This window comes from Ceratotherium simum, chromosome 36 (genome assembly GCF_057802395.1).
Source record: "Ceratotherium simum simum isolate JZ-2026a chromosome 36, ASM5780239v1, whole genome shotgun sequence".
NCBI classification, from domain to species: domain Eukaryota; kingdom Metazoa; phylum Chordata; class Mammalia; order Perissodactyla; family Rhinocerotidae; genus Ceratotherium; species Ceratotherium simum.
The window spans coordinates 24,038,363-24,062,055 of NC_141935.1; the positions used below are offsets into that span (position 1 = coordinate 24,038,363).

At 45.1% G+C, this 23,693-nt stretch overlaps 1 protein-coding gene, 1 non-coding gene and 1 pseudogene across 2 annotated transcripts in view; all 3 read right to left on the reverse strand.

The window, feature by feature from the left end:
• The window catches only part of LIN9 (lin-9 DREAM MuvB core complex component), an 83,486-nt gene extending 71,675 nt beyond the window's left edge, over positions 1–11,811 (reverse strand). Inside the window, exons 1-4 of the mRNA XM_087424427.1 lie at positions 11,684–11,811; positions 4,734–4,766; positions 3,066–3,160; positions 1,200–1,304 (exon numbers count right to left, since the gene is read on the reverse strand). Of these exons, the coding sequence (XP_087280553.1) occupies positions 1,200–1,304; positions 3,066–3,160; positions 4,734–4,766; positions 11,684–11,762 (312 nt within the window). The 5' untranslated portion in view covers positions 11,763–11,811. The remainder of the gene's footprint in view (positions 1–1,199; positions 1,305–3,065; positions 3,161–4,733; positions 4,767–11,683) is intronic.
• LOC147912368 (small nucleolar RNA SNORA57) lies at positions 3,247–3,394 on the reverse strand. Its single transcript, XR_015550039.1, has one exon. It is a non-coding gene; the product is annotated as a small nucleolar RNA SNORA57 (small nucleolar RNA).
• Positions 11,812–22,540: 10,729 nt separating the features above from the next.
• LOC101399078 (isopentenyl-diphosphate Delta-isomerase 1 pseudogene) lies at positions 22,541–23,627 on the reverse strand (annotated as a pseudogene).
• Between the last annotated feature and the right edge of the window lie 66 nt (positions 23,628–23,693).

Genomic DNA, 23,693 nt, shown 5'->3' on the forward strand with positions numbered 1-23,693 from the left:
CCGCTACTGGTGGCCCGGGTTCGGATCCTGGGCACACACCGATGCACCACTTGTCCGGCCATGCTGAGGCCGCGTCCCACATACAGCAACTAGAAGGATGTGCAACTATGACACACAACTATCTACTGCAGCTTTGGGAAGGAACAAGGAGGAGGATTGGCAACAGATGTTAGCTCAGAGCCGGTCTTCCTCAGCAAAAAGAGGAGGATTAGCATGGATCTTAGCTCAGGGCTGATCTTCCTTACAAAAATAAATAAATAAATAAATAAAGTCAATACAATTATTTCTTGTTATTTAACTATTTCTTGTATTCATTCAACCTTGTATCCAACACCTATCAAGCCAAGCAATGCACACTGTGTGTTAGTTACAATGGGGTCAAATTTTTAAACTGAATTTTAGATACTTATGTACACTTGTCCATGATGTTAAAAAGCTCAAAATACATTTTTGTTTGTTTTACAGAAAATGAACATATTTTACTATTTGAAATGATCATAAAGGTATGTAAGAGTTTTTTTGTTTTTGGTAGGGCATATTGCTGGTCATACCTTTAATTTATTTGATGCCAAATCCTTGGTTGACAAAATCACCTCTACTATGACCCATCCTACTGGAAAATCTTATAACACTTTTGGAAAAAAATGAAAAGGAAGTAGGGAATAATTATATCAAAAATTACAAATTTGATAGAAAAATCACATTATTTTTAAAGTTAATATTTCCTTGTCCAATTTTCATTCATTCCTTTGATTCTCACATGTCCACTATGATTTTTTTAAAAAAGAAACCAAAAATGAAAAAGGAGATACGATACCATGCTATATGTTTTCTTCTTTTCGATAAAGAAAGTCTTTGACATACTTCCCCTAGTGATAAAGTAAAACGATTTTGCCCCTCTCATTTCCACGAAAAACTCCAAACTGATTTCTTATTGCCAAATCCATTTGCTTAACGCCCACTATCTCCATGCTTAAAAGTGTGCATTTGTAAGACTGAGGACTGGCTTTCTACTCTGGTTTAAGTCCATCAATAAAACAATGGCCTTTTCTAGGTAACTAAAATAGGAGCTGAGCTGGAGTACTGATTTAAAGAAAACAACCTGTTACTCAAAATGTAATAGAATAATAAATATAAACTTATATGCTGAGCAGTTGCTCACTTTCTTTCAATGCAACAAAATTTTAGCACACACATACCTGTGGAATCATTGCAACTCTCTGGTTCCTTTTAGGTGACCTTGTATTTATTTGTCTGTCATCTTCATCAGAAAAGAGTCGACTTCGTTTTGAATTTCTAAAAGGCTATGATAGAAATTTTTTTTATTGAATGAAAAGGCTGAACATTTCCCATTTTTGTTCCAAAATACAATTCTATATTTGGAAAACACAGCTAACTCTGGATTATCAGCAGTACGGGAGGATGAAGTATGGGTAATACAAAGCACACAAAGTCAAATAAAAATAATCTCAGATTTAGAAAGTAGTAAGATACATATTTATGCAATACGTTTACAAATGAAATACCTGGCTGATGATTAAAACTAGAACCCAAGTCTCCTTAGTACACTAGCAGCCTTGAATGGTGAAGATAGAAAAATAAGTTCTGGAAATTCCAGTTCTCATTATGTTGGCGCTTGGATTAATACCAGTCGGGTGTATCATATGACACGTCTGCTGTATAGGGTTGGGCTGGGCTGGGCTGGGCTGGGAGGAAGTTACTAGATCACGCTAGAGAGGAAACCTAAATGTATATAATATTATACTAGATCTGCCGTCAAAAACCGTTACCCAAATTTCCATTTGTAAATAAAACCAGAAGATACCTATAATTGGTACTTAACAAATGCCTGTAGGACTAAATTTTTTTTAAGTACCCACAGTACATCATACACTTAAGGGTCTATAATATAAAGTTTACACTTCATCCTAGGTTCAGAGGCTTCAATTAATAAAGAACAACAGAAATAATATCCAAATAGCACCCAGATCCTCTTTCAAATCTTTCTCCCATCATTCACGACGGAGTTTCAGGCTAGTTGGAAGGGAAGCAGGTGCAGAGGGCTAGCAGCATAGCGCCAGCACCCAATTAGGTGAAGGCTAGAGGTATGGACCGTTGAAATTACACCCATTAAGAGTCTGAATACTCCACAGCCCTGACAGGAAGTCCCTCTATCCTGCTCCCCTCCCCTGACCACAGTCAGAGAGAAGGAAGAGAATGGCTGGGTTGGAATTGACAGCGTGTGGAAAGTCCTGCACACTCACTGTGGCCAGCTGCCCAGGCTACTGTGACAGCTGCTGTCTCTCCCAGCTCCAGGCTTGTTCCATGACTGACCCCTAAAACTTCCTGGCTACTTGGCAGGGCAGGGGAGGAGCACAGAATCCCCCCAAATCATTAGTCATGCCAATTATATACTCATCTCTACTTCCCACCCCTAAATGCACTTACCCTTGACCTACACAAGATTTTATATCTTACCACTTATTTATATATCTTTTTGCAGGGACTAGAGCAATGTAAAATTTTTTACATTCTAATAAAAGTAAGATTTTGGATTGTTGTTGTTTTTTGTTTTTGCCTATTTTAAGAAACTACAGGGGCTGGCCTGGTGGCGCAGCGGTTAAGTTTGGGCGCTCCGCTTCGGTGGCCTGGGGTTCGCAAGTTCGGATCCCAGGCGCGCACCAATGCACTGCTTGTCAAGCCATGCTTTGGCGGGATCCCATATAAAGTAGAGGGAGATGGGCACAGATGTTAGTCCAGGGCCAATCTTCCTCAGCAAAAAGAGGAGGACTAGCATCAGATGTTAGCTCAGGGCTAGTCTTCCTCACAAAAAAAAAAGAAACTACAGTTACTCAACAAATGCTTAATAATGATTAGATTCTACAGGCTACAGATTATTTATCTAAATATGATCAAATACTGCTCAATGACACTTGATTCAAATGCTTGGAGCTGGGGAAAAATCTTGGAAAATTTTTCCTGTGCTGTAAGAACTTGCACATAACAATAATACAGAGAATTTAGCTATCATATTCTAAAGTGTAAAAAAAAAACTAATTCCTTACCATTTCCACAGCAGAGCCTGTATTCCTGCCTTTCCAAACAGGTGTTTTTTGTAAAGAATTGTACTTTTCATTCCATGTGTTAGATAAGCTTCCCTCTGTAATAAATAATTATTACTAATGAGATTTAAGTTTAGCTCAAAGTATTTCATAGTATGAACAGTGCCTTTTTTTTTTTTTGGCCCCGTGTCCGGGCGCTTGAGGATAGAACCGGCGGACTGGAAGCCTCCGGCACCGAAGACGTGACGCTGAGGGGGCCGGAGCCCTTTCCCTCTGCCTCCGTACATTACGGGGAGAACAGTGCCTTTTTCATAACAGCAATGTATCTGAAATATTTACCAATATGGAAAAAATACACTGACCAATAATTTTAGCTTCTAACATAAAAATCTCTTCCGTATTTTTTGGTCAAACTCTCCAAATAATGTGACAAGGCAATGCATCTTGAAAGTACCAAATTTTCATATTAAAACATGTGGCTTCTTTCTTTTTGGTTTTCAATAATTCTTCTATTCTACTTTGCCAAGAACTATCTCATAAGAACAATCTGACTGAAAGCAGGGCAATGGAAAAAGCTCCTTTTAACCTTGAATTTAGAGCACATTTCTAAATGTTTTCTGCTTTAATATGTGAAACCCTTGATATCCAAAAATGAAATATGTGGTGTTTTTGTTTTCCTTAATTCAAAGAAATGTCTTCAGAGTTGTATGCAACCAGAAAAAATCCAATCAAGTAACTGATTAGACATATTATGAAAATAAAGAAGGGTGAGTTTAATTTTTACAAAAAGGATATGTTTATATAGAGAGAGACATAGAAAACTGGGCTAAATATACAAAAGTAGTTATTTTTATTTCCTTCTAGTTGCTCATCAGCATTTCCTATTTTCTATAAGAAATTTATATCACTTGTATATATTTTTTAAAAAAGAGAAATGGTTTTAATTTGGGAAGCAAAAGAATAACAGAATACTTTTTCAGACACATTTTAAGAAGTACAAAAGAAAAGAGGTGAGATGGGGTTGATCTTGCTAGGCAAATAAAGTAGGGTAATTCTGGAAGATAAGCATTCTCAAATCAGAAGAACTTAATTTGGTAAATCACCCATTCAAAGCACAACACAGTAGCTCTAAAAACTAAAAGTACTAACGAATCTTTGAGAATTTCTAGATTGGTTCTAAATTTACTTACCCAGGAGCATTCTGCTCAAGAGGTAAAATTTCAAAATTAATTATATTAAGAGAGTTGGTCTAATGTACTTATAGAAAGAAACACAGCAAGGCCAAGGAACACGTCTAACTTTTTTCACAGAAAAAGAAAAGTACTATCATTCTTTTATTTCAAGAGACTTGCATGATTACTTAGAAGGCAAGATTCTTAAAAAATAAATGATTATGCAAAAATACAGCATTGCACAGTTGTTTAATAAATGCTTTAAATCTAGTAAGATCTGTCAGAAATGTTTAGTGAGAAAGTTCTTTAATCAATAATTCTAGGGAAAAAAACCAAAGGCCAATTCTCCATATGCATTTAAAGTTATCATCAGTGAAAACCAATACTTAACAGATATAATGAAGCATAACTTAGAAAGAGAAACACTATATTCAAATTAATATAATGAATTAAGTTTCTAACTTATGCCATACCTAAAGAATCATGCTATGATTCTTACCTTTTAAACTGACAAGGGCTTTTGCTGAAGAGCCTGCAATTAAAACAAATCAATATTATTTCATAATCAAAGTGAGAACAAAAGAACTTGGTTTAGAGGTAAAAGTGATCCATTTAGTTTTAGCAAGGCTGAGTTTGAAGTGATAGTGGGATGTGCAATTAGAAATAATTAGCAGACAATTCAAGCTACAGACTAGAACTCAGATACGGTAAAGAAGGCCTGGAGAGAGACATTTGGGAGTCCTGCTGAAGTTGTGAGACTTGGAGACCTTCCCACGAGAGAAAAATGTAGAAAGAGAGGAAAGAGGAAGAGTAAGGGCCAGAAGCAATTTTAGATCCTCATCCAGAAGTGTGCTGGTGCTGGAGAAGGAAAAGAGAAAGGGAACTGACATTTAGTAGGGCAAGATGAGAAGTGGAAATAGAGTGGGGAAAACAGAGAATGGAAATGATCCAGGGGCCGTCACAGCAGGCGCTAGATCCCCTAGAAGTCAAGAATGCAGGTATATGCAACACTTAAAGATCCAAGCCGGAAAGGGGGGTTCAGAACAGCAAGAAGGGCTGGCACAAAGCTGAAGAGATTCACCGATAAAACAAACCTTCCTGTGGATTAGAATAACCAGAAGCTCCTCATACACAAAGAATCCGTATGATTAATAAAGCTCCCCAGGAGATTCTGTTGCAAGTAACCCTCAGGTCCACTTGGAGAAACACTGGGCTACAGGTTCTGGTGTGAATAAAGGATAGGATCTACGGGTGAGGGGAAGGCAGAGAATGGATAGGGAAAGAAGTTTTTAGAGAGAACGAGAACACGAAATTGAAAATCTCAGAATTGGACATGTATGTTGCAAAGAAGTTCAAGTCATTTGAAAAATAATAAAGAATGATCTCTCTCCCTTATATGTGGCATAAAAAAAAAAACGAACTCATCGATACAGACAACAAATTGGTTGTTGCCAGAGGCGGGTAAAGGGGGGGCTGCGAAACAGGTGAAGGTGCTCAAAAGGTACAAACTTCCAGTCATAAGTCAGTCCTGGGGATGTGATATACAGCATGGTACTATAGGTAACAATACTGAATCGTATACTTGAAACCTGCTAAAAGACTAGATCTTAAAAGTTCTCATCACAAGAAAAAGAAACTTGTAACGTAACTACGTGTCGTGATGGGTGTTAAATAAACTTATTGTGGTAATCGTTTTGCAATATATACATATATCAAATCATGCTGTACACCTAAAACTAACACAATGTTATATGTTAATTATATCTAAAAAATTAACAGAAAAAAAACCCTTTCTATGCTCCAAAATAGGGGCCGACCCATGGTGTAGTGGTTAAGTGCCCGCGCTCTGCTGCTGGTGGCCCAGGTTCGGATCCCGGTGCGCATTGATGCACCGCTCGCCAGGCCATGCTGTGGCAGCGTCCCATATAAAGTGGAGGAAGATCGGCAGGGATGTTAGCTCAGGGCCAGTCTTCCTCAGCAAAGAGGAGGACTGGCAGATGTTAGCTCAGGGCTGATCTTCCTCACAAAAAAAAATTAGTCATAGAATTATAGATGAGCAAAATCTCCCTCTTTTAACTTTAAAAAAACTGTTTAGAACACCTTTTCTTCTTTTACTATAGTCAATGTATTACTTCTTATCATTCTTCATTGTGAAATTTGTTTTATTTTAGAACCAGCTACTACTTTTCATCTCAGTTACTGTGACATCCACTTATGTTTGAAAGAATATAATCTAAGATCAGGCAGTTGTGATGTTATTTGAAAGGCTGGTTTACTTGCATTGAGAAAAGACAAACTTTTAAATGGCATGTTCAAAATGTGTGTAAATATCTTAAGGAGCCAGTCCATTATGCCATTACACAAAAATACATAAAGAAAGAATGATCTCAGGGGATAAGAAAGAAGCACATGAACCAGGTACAAAAATCAGAGAAGACGTTAATTCTCCTTTATAAATGAACAACGGACTTCAAATGAGAAGTAACACGAAGTATCTTGGCTCTGGCTGTGAAACATTTTTAAGTATCTCAGATCCCTAGACCTCAACTGACTTTCCCTCCGCAGGGCAGTGAGAGGTTTGGAGAGCAGACATCCATCAACATCAAAGCCATTCCTGATGGGCTCACCCTACTCTCTTGCCTAGAGTGGAGAACGGGTAACGGGACGCCTTGCCTTTTACATGGCAAACGGGACACCTTAGCTTCTACATGGCAAACTGAAGTTTAATGACCAAAGGCAGTAAAATTGGTGGGGAGAAGTGGGGCAGAGATGCTACGAAGTCTTGCTAAAAGGCCTCAAACAAGACAACACAACACAACCGGGAAGCATCAGTTCACAGGGCACATATCGATGCAGCTACCAAGAGAAGTACGGCTCATCTGAGAAAAAGCAGTAACCATCCACTCTTTCAGTGAGTGCGTATAGAGGGCTGATTGCATCCCAGTCCCTGCTCCGGGCACCGGGCATACGACAGCATGCAAAACAGCCCAAGTCCCCGCTCTCCTGGAACTTACATTCTATTGGACACGGGGACGGACGGGGACACGGACACACACACACACACACACACACACACACACACACGTCAAGTGATGATAAGCACTACCAGAAAAAAAATAAAGCAGGGTAATAAGGATATGGAATGTGGGGTGGGGGCTGAGGGAGGGAAGACTATTTTTTTTCATGATTAAGAAGCTCATGATTAGCGTCTCTGAAAGGTGATACTTGAGCAGAGATCTGAAGGAAGAGGTGTGAGCTGCAAGCATATCCATTCCTGTTCCATGAAGGCAGGAACTACATCTTGGAGATTCTGACCTACTACCTTTAACTTTCTTCCTTTTTTGAGAGAGAGTATAGTATAGTGGTTAAGAGCACAGATGGAGCCTAACTGTGTCTGAATCTTGGCTCTGCCACTTTCTTGCTGTGTTACCTTAAGCAAGTCACTTAACCTCTCTGTGCTGATTCATTTGTAAAATGGAGATTAAATGAGTTAATATATGTAAAAGTGCTTAGAGAACAATGCACATAGCACATGGCTAATTTTTATATCATGCTCACTGTATTACTGTGATCAATCAAAAAAACTGCTAAGAACATGGATTTTACAGACCAGTGAATTTGATTAAGTTAGAATCCTGCTTTAACTGGGTATGCTCATTCATTCATTCAACAAATATTCACTGAATGCCTCCACAGCACTATTCTAGGGGCTGGGGTTACTGAAGGAAAAGACAGACAAAGCCTCTGCTCTCAGGGAGCTGACAGTCTAGTGGGAGGAGACACACAATAAACAAGTCATAACACGAGAACTATGCTCCTGGCAGTCGCTATAAAGGAGACAAGCAAGGTGATGTCAGCCTGGGGGAGTAACTTTACACACGGTGGTGGGGGAGGCTTCTCTGAGGAGGTAACACCTGGAAAGGACCAGGTGTGAGCGAGCAGGTCAGAGCAACGAGCCTGGGCAGAAGAGTAGGTAAAAAAGCCCCGAGGGAGAACATTTAGACTACTCAAGGAAGGGGGTGCGGGGAGTAGCTAGCAAGGGAAGAGTGGTCTGAACAAGTCAGAGAAGTAAGCCAGGTGTTATGCATGGAACTGGAATGAAGCACGAAGACAAAGAAATGGAACTTCTCTGGTGGGGCTTCTAACCAAAGCTAACCACACACACACATTAACAAATGCAAGGCTGCATTGTGTCGGCTGCCACTGAGAAGTTAGAGAGTGGTACGAACAGATTTAACAAGAGTGTGTCATCGTTATCAAGGAGGACAGAACATGGCTCTCTGAAGAAGCTTAAAATGGGATCTAAAGGATAAGCGGGGGCCGGCCCCATGGCTTAGCGGTTAAGTGCGTGCGCTCCGCTGCCGGCGGCCCAGGTTCGGATCCCAGGTGCGCACCGAGGCACCACTCCTCCAGCCATGCTGAGGCCGCGTCCCACATACAGCAACTAGAAGGATGTGCAGCTATGACAGACAACTATGTACTGGGGCTTTGGGGGAAAAATAAATAAATAAAATCTTTAAAATAAATAAATAAATAAAAAATAAAAATAAAAAAATAAAGGATAAGCGGAAGTTAACTGGCAGTGAGAGGAAGGAAGAGCCCTCCAGGCAGCGAGAACAGCATGTGCAAAGGCCCTGCAACAAAGAAAGCCTGCTAAGTGCAGGGAATGAAAAAGGTCAAGTTTAGCTCAAAGGGACAGAACGAGAGGGAGAGTGGTACAAAATGGAGCTGGAGTGGGGGAGTGGCCAGGCCACAAAGGGTCTTGTAGCTACCGAAGTGTTTTAAGCAGCAAGATGACACACACACATTCTGAGAGGATCACTCCGGCTGTGTGTAGGTTGGAGGGGGGGAGGTAGGCGAGGGGTGGTGGGTCAATGGGAGGCTGAAGTGCAGAAGAGATGGTGACAGCTTGGGCCAGGGTGATGGTGAGAAGTAGGCAGAGCTGAGAGACATTCAGAAGGTAAAAGTGACAAGATTTAGTAAAGGCTTAAATACGGGAAGTGAAAAAGAGGGAAGTGCTGAAGATAACTTCTAGGTCTCAGCTGAATGCAGTGGAGCCATTCATTAAGACGGGGCCCCCTGGGAGTGTCTCTGTCCTGGGCTGGGATTATGAGGTAGATCTTGAACCCAGGAAGTTTGAGGGGCCTCTGAGGTGCCTAGAGGAGATGTGAAATAGGCAAGAGATATCAGGTACAGGAGCTCTGAGGAAAGACCTGGGCTGAAGACAGCCTCAGTGTCCTCATATATAAAATCAAACTAACACGACGACTTTCCTCAATTGAAATGAGGATTAAACAAGCAAATGTATGTAAGACGCTTTGCATAGCATCTGGTTCATAGTAAGTACTCAATAAACGGTACCTTTTATTATTGATAATCTTATACTGGCTATTGGCTAATTTATTAGCTAGCCCCCTTGACTAAAACTGGCAAAGAAACATATAGCTATTTCCAATATCAAATTGAAATCACTTTCCCTTTTCAGGACTCTGCTCCAGTTTCATTCATAATGCCTCTTACCCTACGTGCAATTTCATATAATCAAGCATTTCCGTATACCTGATTTGTGGCACTGTGTGACAAACCAGGTAAGGCGATCCCTGCTTTCTATGAGCTGTGGTCAAGGTCGAGACACACAGCACACAAACACGCACGCCCACACCCCCCCAACCTACCAGAGATGTCACAAAGCAATATCAATGATTATTATATAGTTTGCGAGTGGAGCTGGAATTAGAACCCTAGGATGAGCCCAAAGTCTCTACAAAGAACCATAGTAAGTCCTCAATTAACGCTTAATGATGATGAGCCGATATTCTAAATGACAGTTATAAGAAAGCCACTTAAAACACCTCTCATTTCACCAGCGTGACTACGGTAACCAAAATAACAGCTCTAGTGGCTGTGACTTTTACGAGGTGATAACACATCTTCATGATAAAGAGAGTGAGCCTTTTCCGATGACAAGCACCTTGTGCTTAGTAAGTAGGCCCACCCTCATCTAGGAGCATCTTAAACCAGTCAACTGTATTCTCCAAACAAGAAACAAGAAAACTCACGCATGGTCTACAGTTGTGGCCTGTCTCATACAGTAGCCACCAGCCACACGTGACTATTTAAATTAACAAAAATTACGTGATCTTTATGATTTGGGTCCTCAGCCACTCTGGCCTCACCGGAAGAGTTCCACAGCGCGTGTGGCTAGGGGCTACCCTACTGGACACTGCAAAATAGAACATTCCCGTCCCTGAGAAAGTTCCATTGGAATTTAGCGTTGGTCTAGAGCAAATCTGAAACATAAACTCTTTCAATCCAACTTTTCACCAGCTGGAACTTTTAGTGCAACTTTATAACACATTAAGAGTCTATGACCCCACAGAGGAAACGGAATCGGCTGTCTCTGGCTCTCATTTTGAGCGTCTATCTGCCTCTGGCACAGACAGATTTCACAGCCATTGGGCCTTTTTTTTTTTTTATCCTCAAACTCTCACACATGGCACGTATCCATAAACTGAAGAGCGAGTGTGGATCAGGACCCTTCTGTCATTAACTAGGAGATCCGCCTTTTTGCACACCTTACACAATCTTGTAAATGACAGCAGTAAGTTCTCTTGTGCCGAGACTACGACCTCCGTGCTTTTACTGACAACACCAGTGAGCACACCTGTGCGAGACGGCAGGGTGAGTGACAGGAGGGTGTCAGGGAGGGGACAGTACGCGCGTCCTGCGAGGGTCACACCCGGCTATCAAGGCCCCCCCGCGATGCTGAGGACGCGCCCGCACAGAAGGGGGGTCTGCGGGCTGGGGGCCCCCTCGACACTGTGCCCCCCGCCTGGATTCTCTCCGGGAAGGTCCACGGCCACCTGTGGTCCCAGGGGAAGGGGCCAGCCCTCTGACACGGAAACACTTCCCGGGCTGGACACGCCGGAGGAGGGGGAGGACGTGCAGATCGCAGGAGCCTGCGGAGGCAGGAACCGACAGGACGACACCGGAGGCCGGAGGCCGGGGCCGAAGCAGGCGCTGCCCCCCGGCCCGGCCCGGCCCGGCCTCCCCCGGCCCGGCGAGTTACATAAGCCCGCCGGGCGCCCCGCGCGCCGGGCGAGCGGGCAGGCGGGCGCACGGCCCCCGCGGCCGGGGCCGCTCCTCCCCACCTCGCCGGGCCCCGAGTCGGGCCCGGGAGCGGCCCCCGCCTCCGCCCGGCCCGGCCCGGGCCCCCGGGCTTTCGGTTTCCGGCCCTGGCGCTCCCACAACCCCAGAAACCAGCACATCGACACCATAACAAAGGCGGCGACGCGGCGGCAACCGCCGGGTGCGAGGACCGGGGGGCCCCGGCGGCGCTGGCAGTCGGCCCGCCCGCTCGGCGGAGGGCACGGCCGCCCGTCCCGGCCGCGGCAGCCCGGGGGCAGGCGGCCGGCGGGGAGAGGGGGGGTGCTGGGAGCCGCTACTCACTCTCGTCAGGCAACTGGTCGAGCTCCGCCATCTTGAACGAGCCGCGCCGCTTTTTCAAAGGCTGCCCGCCGCGGTGCATTGTGGGGCGGAGACTGTCTTTGCGAGGGAGGTTCGAATGCGGAGCTCGGCGCTCCCGCCGCGGCGCGGCCGGCTGAGGCGGGCCCGGCCCCGCCCGTCCGCCCGCCCGGGGAGGGGGCCGCGCCGCGCCCCTCCGCCCCGGCCGGCCCGCCGAGCGAGGCCCGTCTCGCGCCGGCCCTGCCCGGCCCGGCGCCGGAGCGCGGGGGCGCAGCGCGGGCTCCCGAGTCCGGCCGGCCCCCTCCCGGCGCGCGCTGGGCGGCCCGCGCTGCAGCTGCGGGCGCTGCAGGCCGTCTGTTCCGAGCGGGGAGAGGGCGGGACGGCGGGAGGCGGCACCGGTGGGCCCGGCGCGGGGGGGAAGCCCTGGCTTCGTGGTCACGTTACCCGGGGGGCTCTGCTTCCAGGCAATTTCTCACGGTTCCCAAACCCACGTATCCCCGGCGAGCCCCTCCCCTCCGTGCGCTGAGAGCTGGCGGAGGGAGCGGGGAGCAGGGTCGGGACGCCGCCTCTCCGTCCATCACTCGGGGTTCCCCAGCCGGGGACCCCCTCCCGAGTGTCGGAACCCGGGCTGCGTGGAGCCTGGAAGGGGGACCTTGAGAGGTCGCGAAGTTAGTCATTTAGGTCGGCAGCTGAACTGTTGGGCTCAGCTCTTCCGTCCCTTCGACACTTCGACCAGGTAGCGAGCTGGGAGAGAATTGCAGACCCAGTCCCTGGAGGATACAGACAAAAATCGACGGTGACTCGACAAGAGGGTCAAGTACCGCCATCGAAATGTTACGAGAACGCTAGATGAGAATTCATCCCGTTTTGAAAGAAGCCTGGGGAAAGATGTCACAATTCCTGTCTGTAACGCTGTCCAGTAATAAACCACTGTTGCTTTTCAATAATGCATTTAACAAATGTTACTGAGCTCCAGTCCTTGCTCTCCAGGAATTTATGAGGGGTCGGGAGATGGGATAGTTAGTCAATGACAATACAACATGGGTGAATTCCAGGAGCTGAAAAGTTGAAAGGTGGTAGACGCAGATGAGGACAGAGCAGTACACAGAGGCCAGCCCAGGCTAACGAGTTGGACTTGCTAAGAGCGTGGGAGAATGGAGAAGTTGGGTTTTACATAATGCGGATGGCATGTTTCCCTTTGTTGTAGAACAAAAATGTGGGAAACGGATTGGAGTGTGACAAGAGGAGAATCCTGGAAATTAGGAGAAAGCTTGTTGGGGCAGGCAGGCAAAAGCGAGGAGAGAGGTGTCTGCACTAGCCACCCTAGAGGTTCAGAGGGTGGGCTCTGGTGCCCCAAGGCCTGGTTAGGATTCTGGCTGCTGGTTGTATCATCTCAGGCAAGTTGATTTCTTTTTTCTTTTTTTTATGAGGAAGATCAGCCCTGAGCTAACATCCATCACCAATCCTCCTCGTTTTGCTGAGGAAGATTGGCCCTGGGCTAACATCGGTGCCCATCTTCCTCCATTTTATATGGGACACTGCTACAGCATGGCCTGACAAGCAGTGCGTCCTGCACACCCGGGATGGGACCCCAGGGCAGCTGAAGCGGAGCATGCCCACTTAACTGCTGCGCCACCAGGCCGGCCCCTCAGGCAAGTTGATTTCTTAACTTAATTCTCTGTGACTTGGTCTCTCATGTCATTGGTGATGCCAACTTTGTGCCTTGGATAATTGGGTGCTGCCACTTTTGAAGTAGGCGGGGGAGGAGGGTGTAGGCAAAGTAATCTTACAAAGTAATCCTTCCTTCACTGATCTACCTTCTGAGAAGACGAAAAACAACTGATCTGTTGTCGACACCTGCGGGGTAGGTCACTATCAATCTGGAGATGAGTTCAAGGAAAGGTCAACCTTTGAGAATGAAAGGATAGAAATAAACAACCAAGTTAGGGTAGGTAGGTAGGTTAGCGGAGTGGGAGAAGTTGACATTTTGTGACTGTAACCCGTGGTCAGTGTATCATGAGACCCACGGGAGCCAAGTTTTATCCTAAGGCAGTTTTCACACACTCACAACAGCAGGTCTGCTGTTTAAATAAGTGTTTTTAGGCCCTTCCTCTGATAATCTGAATTTTGAACAAAAACCCTAAATGAGTCTTACATTCTGAAGCCGAAAGCTATATCCCAGCCCCAGATCTACCACTGATTAGCTGTGTGACTGTGAACAAGGCCTTTCACTATTATTTGCAGTGAGGTTCCTTACTGAATATTTATGACACAGGTTTTATATTCATTGGTTTACTTGATTCTCCCAACAACCTGATAACTTGTTCAAGGGCAACATCGACCAGGTGATAGAATTGGGAATCTGGGCCACTCTCAGTGCCTCAGTTTCCCCCTCTGTGATGTGAGGATAACATCTATCAGAGGACTGGTAAATTTTAAATTGTGTATTTCAATTTAAAATGACATGATTTATAAGAGTCATTGCTTTAAAAAAAAAAACTAACAGGGGCCAGCCCGGTGGCACAGGCGGTTGAGTGCGCACGCTCCGCTGCGGCGGCCCGGGGTTCGCTGGTTCGGATCCCGGGCGCGCACCGACGCACTGCTTGGCAAGCCATGCTGTGGCGGCGTCCCATATAAAGTGGAGGAAGATGGGCACAGATGTTAGCCCAGGGCCGTCTTCCTCAGCAAAAAAAGAGGAGGATTGGCGGATGTTAGCACAGGGCTGATCTCCTCACAAAAAAAAACAAAAAACAAACAAACAAAAAAAACTAACAAAATTTGGACAAGGGCGTTAACTCATGAAGAATCTAGATAAAATACACCATAAGAAAAACAAACATTGCCACATTTTGAGCATATCAGGTTTGATCATTTCCAGTCCCATTGCCCATTTATCAGATATTGAGTTATTTCTGTGCAAACTTGCATGCTTTAAAGGACACTATCAAGAAGGTAAAAAGACAACCCTCAGAATGGGAGGAAATATTTGCAAATCATATATTGATAAGGGACTTATATCCAAAATATATAAAGAAGTCTTGAGGGCCCTCCCTGTGGCGTATTGGTTGAGTCTGGAGCACTCCGCTTTGGTGGCCTAGGGTTCACGGGTTCGGATTCCAGGTGTGGACCTACACCACTCGTCAGCCATGCTGTGGTGGCGACCCACATACAAAATAGAGGAAGATTGGCACAGATGTTAGCTCAGGGCTGATCTTCCTCAAGTGAAAAGAAGAGGAGGATTGGCAACAGATGTTAGCTCAGGGTGAATCTTCCTCAGCAAAAAAAAAAAAGTCTTACAACTTGATAATAAAAAGATAACCCAATTCAAAAATGGGCAAAGGACACCAAAAAGATATACTAAACCAATAAGCGTGTGAAAAGATGCTCAACGTCATTAGTCATTAGGGAGATGCAAATCAAAACCACAATGAGATACCACTTCACACACTCACTAGAGTGGCTATAATAAAAAAGAGAGATAGTAACAAATGTTGGAAAAGTTGTGGAGAAATTGGAACCCTTGTCCACAGCTGGTGGGAATGTAAAATGGTACAGCTGCTATGGTGGTTCCTCAACAAAAGAAACAGAATTACTGTATGATCTAGTGATTCCACTTCTGAGTGTATACCCAAAAGAATTGAAAGCAGAGTCTTGAAGAATATTTGTACACCCGGGTTCATAGCAGCAGCATTCACAGTAGTCAAGAGGTGGAAGCAACCCAAGTGTCCAACGATGGATGAATAAACAAAATGTGGTATACACATACGATGGAATATTAGCCTTAAAAAGGAAGGAAATTCTCACATATGCTACAACAGGGATGAACTTTGAAGACAATCTACTAAATAAAATAAAATCACAAAAAGACAAATATTGTATGATTCTACTTATATGAGGTATCTGGAGTAGTCAAATTCATAGAGACAGAAAGTAGAATGGTGGTTGCCAGGGGCTGTGGGCGGAAGGAACGGAGAGTTACTGTTTAGTGGGTACACCGTTTCAGTTTGTATAGATGAAAAAGTTCTGGAGATGAATGGTGGTCATGGTTGCACAGCAATGTGATTGTACATAATGCATAGACTAAAATCCAGAACAAATGGTATACAACGGTGGCTATCCCTGTGTGGTGGGATTATGGGTGATTTTTATTTTCTTTGTATTTATCATTTTTCTGTAGTAAAGTTTTTATTACTTTTATAAAAAAGGTATGTCCATATAATGGAATATTATTCAGCCATAAAAAGAAATGAAGTATTGATACATGCTACAACATAGATGAACCTTGAAAACATTACGCTAAGTGAAAGAAGCCAGTCACAGAAGACCACATATTGTATGATTCCATTTATATGAATTGTCCAGAATAGGCAAATCCACAAAGACAGAAAGTGGTTGCCCAGAAGGGGGGCGGGGGGGCAGGAATTGGGAGTAACTGCTAAAGGGTACAAGGGTTTCTTTGTGGACTGATGAAAATGTTCTAAAATTGATTGACTGTAGTGACGGCTGCACAACTCTGTTTATATACTAAAAACCACTGAATTGTACGTTTATTTTATTTATTTATTTTTTTGGTGAGGAAGATTAGCCCTGAGCTAACATCTGTGCCCATCTTCCTCTATTTTATGTGGGATGCTGCCACAGCATGGCTTCATGAGCCGTGCATAGGTCTGCACCTGGGATCCAGGCCTGCGAATCCCTGGGCCGCCGAAGCAGAGCCTGAGAATTTAACCTCCATGCCACCAGGCCAGCCCCTGAAGTGTACATTTTAAATAGGTGAATTGTATGATGTACGAATTATATCTCAATAAAGCTGTTACAAGAAAAATCTTATTTTCAGACTTTTGGGGTTTTTTCTCAATCTAAAATCTTTGGTAGTCACCTTTTACAGAATCTTTTCCTAAGCCACTAAGGAAGATGCAAATTTGAAGCCCTCTGCTGGGCAATTTGAAATGATAGCTCTAAACAAAAGCCCAATATCAAACTGCTTTTTCTTTCTGCTCTGTCTTTTCTGCCAAATGTTCTACTCACTATTCTGCAAACTATGCTAGAAAGAGAAGCTGCTTTTCCTGTTTTACCCGAGTGGCTACAAGAAGATGCAAATTGAATTCTTGACAGATCCTGTTTCTTTAGAATGACCCCTAGGAGAGTCATCAAGTACCTGTTTCTCCTGAGACCCAGGTAAAAGTATCATCTGGTTTAAAAAAAAAAAAAAAAAACCGACAGAGGTGGGGATCATTAAACCTATTTCCTAGGGTTGTAGGAAGAATAAAATGAGATCACTATGTAAAACAGCTGGCCACATCCCAGCCCATAAATACCAGCTCCCTGCCACTCTTTCCTATATCCTGTTTCCCTAAATTGTACCCTGAAGGAGCTAAATGTTGTTAATTGTATTTCTGAGACACGACTTCTAAAGACATGCTCAGCAAAATTTGCTGGTGTATCCCAGGTTATTTACGGAGCTTTCTTTGTTTCTCAGTCTGCAAAATGGAGCTAAAGGTAATGAAGAACAACACTTCCTTGAAAAAGCAATAGCAACCTCTTTCCCCAGATATCTTGCATAACGAGCTTTGAAAAAGTTACGATAGATTATCCCAAGGGAAGAAAAGTAGAAAGACATATTCCCCCCACACCTCAATCATTGTTCGGAATTTCCTCAATGAATTGGGACACATTAACCCGGGAGCACATGAGACCAGGCTACCCAAGCAGGAGCGCCTTGTCATCAGAGCTGCCTAAACCAGAAAGATTGGACTGCTCGATGTAGTAGGTTTGTGGATTCCAACCCAGAAAGATTGTCCCTTCAGGACATGTATGGTTCCATGGGATGTAAGGAAACATTGAGTGGGATAATCGTTGATTTTGCTTTCTCTTATTAACCCCCAGTATTCTAAGCAATTCAATAGGGTACAATTATCCAGTAGTTGGTCAGCAAATATTTATTAGGCACCTACTATGTGGCAGGTACTAGGCAAAATTCAATGTCACATAGTGCCTACCCTTACAGACTTTGTGGCCCAATGGAAGACACAGACAAAGTCTATAGGCAATTACAATAGTGGGATGAGTGCTACCATGGGGTTGAGGCCAGGATGCCAGAGGAGCACAGAGTTGGAAATGGGGAACAAGAAAGATTTCTCAGGGAAGTGGTTTCTGAACTGAGACCTGAAGAATGAGTAGAAGTTAGGGAGAGGAAGTGGAAGAAAAGGTCGTATTACTGGCTGAAGGTCATGTGCAAAGGTCCAGAGGTGAGAAAGAACATGACTTTTATTCCAGGAACTTTAAGTAGTTCAGGATGGCTGGAGAGTTTAAGCTATGGCAAGAGGTAAGGCTAGAGAGATAACAGGGGCCCACAAGAGTTGGGGGGAGCTTTTATAAACTTTTCCTGAAGTGCGTTTTGGTAGCTATGGAGGTATGCCTCTCAGATCTCCAGCTGTAAGGAGCATGGTTGGCTGACAGCCTCCAACTGCTGCACCACAGCGTTCATGCTGATGTCATGCTCTTCCCAGGCTGCTCCTAGCCAATAACTAAGCGTGACAGAACTGCTAGAGCCAGGCCATTTCCACCCAACACGGGCCTCCTATGACGGGCATTGTTTGTTCTGGGGCTCCTGCATGGCATGGTCTGGAATGCTTATCTAAAGGGCTGCCTGGAGCACGATGGTGACCCTCGGCCAACACTATGGAAGATATTAAATGATGTTCTATGACTGTTGGTCTGTGGATTGTTCAGGGAGCAGGACACAACAGCTTGTCAGCATTGTTTAATAATTGTTTCTTTGATGGAACCTCGGGGATTTCAACCGTCAAGGCTGGTCCTGGAGCAGGAATATGCTCACATGGTCGGCTCACTCCAAGAGATCCCCCACCTTGAATCGGTTTTGGGCTTCTCGGTACGTAGTCGATGATGGTTTGAGACCTGGAGACAAAGCGCATCCTGTGAGATCCAGCAGGGGAGGACCAAGAAGCCCGGGCCTGAGAGCTCCAGCCCCCTTCCTTGCATCACTTCTGCTGTTACTGTACTGTACTATATCCTTTGCCTATAAAAAACTGTTCTGTGCTAAGAGTGAACCCTAACGTAAACCCTGGACTTTGGGTGATCATGATGTGTCAGTGTAGGTTCATCAGTTGTAACAAGTGTAACACTCTGGTGGGGGATGTTGATATGAGGAGGCTGTGCACGTGTGCGGGGAGCGGGTATATAGGAGATCTCTGTACCTTCTGCTCAATTCTGCCATGAACCTAAAACTGCTCGAAAAAATAAAATCTAAAAACAAAAAGAAACAAAAAAACTATGAGTCTAAGGGCCGGCCCCGTGGCTTAGTGGTGAAGTGAGCGCACTCCGCTACTGGCGGCCCGGGTTCGGATCCCGGGTGCGCACTGACGCACCACTTGTCCCGCCATGCAGAGGCCGCGTCCCACATACAGCAACTAGAAGGATGTGCAACTATGACATACAACTATCTACTGGGGCTTTGGGGAGAAAAAGGAGGAGGACTGGCAACAGATGTTAGCTCAGGGCTGGTCTTCCTCAGCAAAAAGAAGAGGATTAGCATGGATGTTAGCTCAGGGCTAATCTTCCTCACAAAAAAAAAAAAAAAATCTGCATACCCCCCCCAAAACAAAACTATGAGTCTAAACTGTTAGAGTCCTGTGAGTCCTTTCAGCAATCATGTGAGGTGATTAAAGCATAATTAGTACAGCCTCCCCCCCAACCCCAGCCTGGCCAAGATCTCCTGAGAGCCGCAGTGCAGCCTGAGGCTGCTCTTAGCCAATGCCCCTTCCTGCCCTTTCTCTGCTCTTACAGGGGTCAGACCTGCGCTCTGGTCTGAGCTCTCCCCACATTCTCTTGCTCCCTCTCTACTTTGTCTTTCAAAACATGTTTCCCCAAATAAATCTTCTGCATATGTGATTCTGTCCTAGCGTCTGCTTCTCAAGGAACCTGAGCTGGAACTCTTGGTATTTGGAAATAGTCTGGAAAAGCAGGTGGCACGATGGGGTTTCAGACTGGATAATTCAACACCTGGCTGGCAGGGATCATCCCATCCCAAGTGGAATGTGGGGCATGGATAATGCCTGGCACAAAGTGACTGAAGATTCCACGTGTGGTGTCCTGGGAAACTATCCTGAGGGCAGCACCTTTGCTGGTGCGATGGATGGTTCAGGCATTGAAAGGGAGAAACAATGCTTACGAGGACAGTGGAGTTGGCTGGTTATTACTAAGCTGTGCTGATGCCCTGTATAGGAATGATGAAGGAGGAGTTAACAAACGCCTAAAAGCTAAGTGGAGAGCCAGAGGGCCTCTTTATAAGCTACCAAAGAGGCCCTTATTGCCTCCACGAAGAGTGGACACAGCTGAGGGGTCATCACAGGACTTAGTAATTAGAGTCAAAGCTCCAGAGACATTTAAACACTTAGTCAAGGCAGCTTTGTTATGCTAAGGTCCTCGTTGAGAAAACCTGGGACCATGACACATGGGAAGGAGACATCTAGGGGGATGCCCCCAAGGATTTGGTTCTGCAGACTCTCCTGAAACCCCAGAGTTGCAGAGGTGTCTGGGCCTCGATTAAAAGTTAGCACTCCCCCCATGCCGGAAGACACTGCAGAATCTTCTCTCTGACAAAACAACAGGTGCTCCCTGCAGGAGCTGCTCTACCTTCTCTCTTGGCTGCCAGGCTGATAACCAGGGTTAAATCCCAGCATGTTAACCAGGGTTAAATCTCAGCCCAACCTGGCTGAGGACATGTTGGGCCTGATAAGGAAGGAGGGATATTACACTCCAATGGAGCTTCCAGAATTGTAGCATGTACTGGTAGGAGCCAGAGAAGTACCCCTGGGATTGGATTTCGAGGGTTGTTGATCAAGAAGACCAGAATATAAAAATGGATAAGGAAGAATTCATTGACTTGGGGATGCTTTCTTGGGACATAGGATTTAATGCCTGGAATGGTCTCAAGGGATGCCAGAGTGTCACTGAGAGACCTGCAGAAAGCAATGAGCCACACTGAATGAAGTGGAAATTCCTGAGTTGCTGTGGCAGGTGGTAGAGGAAGAAATAAAAAGGCTCAGGGAGGTGACAGACTGGAATGGATACATCATAGGAGGCCAGAAGACCCAGCAATTGATGATGTTACTCAGGAAGGCTCAGAGGAACATCATTCAGCAAGGCCAGCAGGATCATGCTGGTGAGGACACCAGCATCAGGGAGAAATTCAGTAGTGGCCCTCTTCTACAGGCCAGGGGTGACAGCAGGAGAGGCAGTCACAGGCTGGGCTCCTTAAGAGTGATGGGGATGATGGGGGCTCCACTGAAAGTAATAGAGGTCAGGTGGCAGTGCTTAATCATGGGAAAGCAGGAGGCTGCATTTATCGTGAAAATTGGCAAGGTTGTGGGACAGCCAAGGGAGGTTGACCCAGAGGGACATGTGGAAATGGAAATGGTTAACAGAACATGGTGTCTCTAGGGGCAAACTAGACGGGCAGCCAACAAAGCTACTGCTTAATATCTACAATCAAAAGAAGGCAAGATTTGGGGCCAGCCCCGCGGCGTAGTGGTTAAGTTGAGTGTGTTCCCCCTCTGCAGCCAGGGTTTACAGGTTCGGATCCCAGGCGTGGACCTGCACCACTCATCAGCCATGCTGTGGCGGTGACCCATATATAAAGTAGAGGAAGATTGGCATGGATGTTAGCTCAGGGCTAATCTTCCTCAAGAATAAAACAAGGGGGGCCGGCCCGGTGGCACAAGCAGTTAAGAGCGCGTGCTCTGCTTCAGTGGTCCGGGGTGCGCAGGTTTGGATCCCGGGCACACACTGACACACCGCTTGTCAAAGCCATGCTGTGGTGGCATCCCATATAAAGTGGAGGAAGATGGGCACGGATGTTAGCTCAGGGCCAACCTTCCTCAGCAAAAAGAGGAGGATTGGCATCAGATGTTAGCTCAGGGCTGATCTTTCTCACAAAAAAAATAAATTAAAAAAGAAAGAAAAAATGAGGAAGATTGGCCACAGATGTTAGCTCAGGGCTATTCTTCCTCAGCAAAAAAAAAAAAAAGAAGAAGAAGAAGGGTAGCAAGATTGGAGGAGTAGGAGGGTGAGGGCAGTCACCCCAATAAAAAATCAAGATGCCTTGCTCAGTTCCTAGACCTGAGCCAAATTTCAGATCTGAAACTCACTGATTGAAGAGATGGCCAGGTCCCTAGGAGGAAGGACCCTGCAACACTCTGGCCAGTGTACACTGTACTGATTCCTAGTCATTCCTTGAAGGGACCATTTATTCAGGTGACTGTACACTGAGGAACGAGGAATACCCAGACATTTCAAGGACCATTGAACACAGGGTCTGAGTTGACACTGATAGTCACAGGCCTGAAGTCATCATAAACCCCCTTTAAAGTTGAGGCATACAGGGTGGAGGCAGGAGGTGATAAATGGAGTCCTGACTCGAGTCTGGCTTACAGTGAATCCAGTGGGTCTGTGGACGTGCTTCGTGGTCAGTTCCCCAGACCCCGAGAGCAGAACTGGGCAGCTAGAGTAAGTCCCCTCATTGGGTCCTTGGCCTGTGGGGTAAGAGCTGCCGGAGTGGGGAAGGTTAAAAGGCTAAGGGGAAGCTCTGAGACTTCCCTCTGCCTCCCCCACAAGATATTAGATCAAAACCAAAATCAAATCCTGGGGTGCAGATGGTGACGATTAGTGCCACCATTAAAGATTTAAAGGACGTTGGGTCTCGGATTTGATTTTTTTCAATCTTTCTAAGTTTAATACGGACGAGTTGTTCATACTTGTGAAATCACTCAGCCATGCTTTCATGTTCATGTTTTTTCAACAAATTGATTCAAGTACAGTATCTCACCACGTAAAGAGAAATGTCTGTGCAATCATTTTACACCAGGGACGTATCTTGATCTCACTATTGGCTTTTTTCTCAGAAGTTTTTCTAGTTCTTCCTTTGATACATAACGAAAGCTCTTCATCTCATGGGGATCTGGATCCAAAGTTACATTCTTCTTCACAAACGAAATGTAATCAATTTCATGTTCACCCCAAATATCATCAGATCGAATGAATTCATGTTAAATCATTAACATCTTCTGGGGAAACCTGTTCCATGGAAATTCCTAATTCAGCTTTTACAGGCTTCTGTGCTGTCCTTTTCACTTCAGTTGCATCATTTTCTTCAGGTTCTCCCGAATGACTTAACGGATAACTACAAGTATTGGTAAAAAAAAAAAAAAAACGGAAAGGAAATTTTAGCATCTGACCTCTGCTGTAGTAGTAGCTTATTTTCTGTGTTGAGTAAGATGACACTCAAGGTTCGATGCAATAGTCCTTTCTCGATGTCTTCATTAAAGTGACAATTCATTTTGGTTCTACGTCCAATTTTATGGTCATTTTCATCAATAAGAGTACACATCGCTGCCAGAAACTGAAACTGTTGCTCATCAAAATTGTCAGTATTGGGGCCGGCCCCGTGGCACAAACGGTTAAGTGAGCACGCTCCGCTGCGGCGGCCTGGGGTTCACCGGTTCAGATCCTGGGTGCGCACCGACACGCTGCTTGGCAAGCCATGCTATGGCGGCGTCCCATATAAAGTGGAGGAAGATGGACATGGATGTTAGCCCAGGGCCAGTCTTCCTCAGCAAAAAAGAGGAGGATTGGCAGACGTTAGCACAGGGCTGATGTCCTCACAAAAAAAAAAAAAAAAAAATTGTCAGTATTAATTTCAGGTAATCAGGTAATTAATTGGTAACATATGTCTGTTCTGTCCTACATATCCTTGTTTTGGTTGTAGCAGAGGGTCCCATGGCACTGTCAGACAGCAAGAATTAAGCAAATGCTGTGAGGCTTAAAATGTGTCTCCTCCAGGGCTGGCGGGTCACAATCGATCGGCTCAGGGGTAACTCCTACCCAAGGTTTTCTTCTCACACTTTGCCATAGCTGATTGGTTCAAGGGTGGGAAACTAAATCTACGAGTCTCTTCTGTAGGGATTGTGGAATGGGA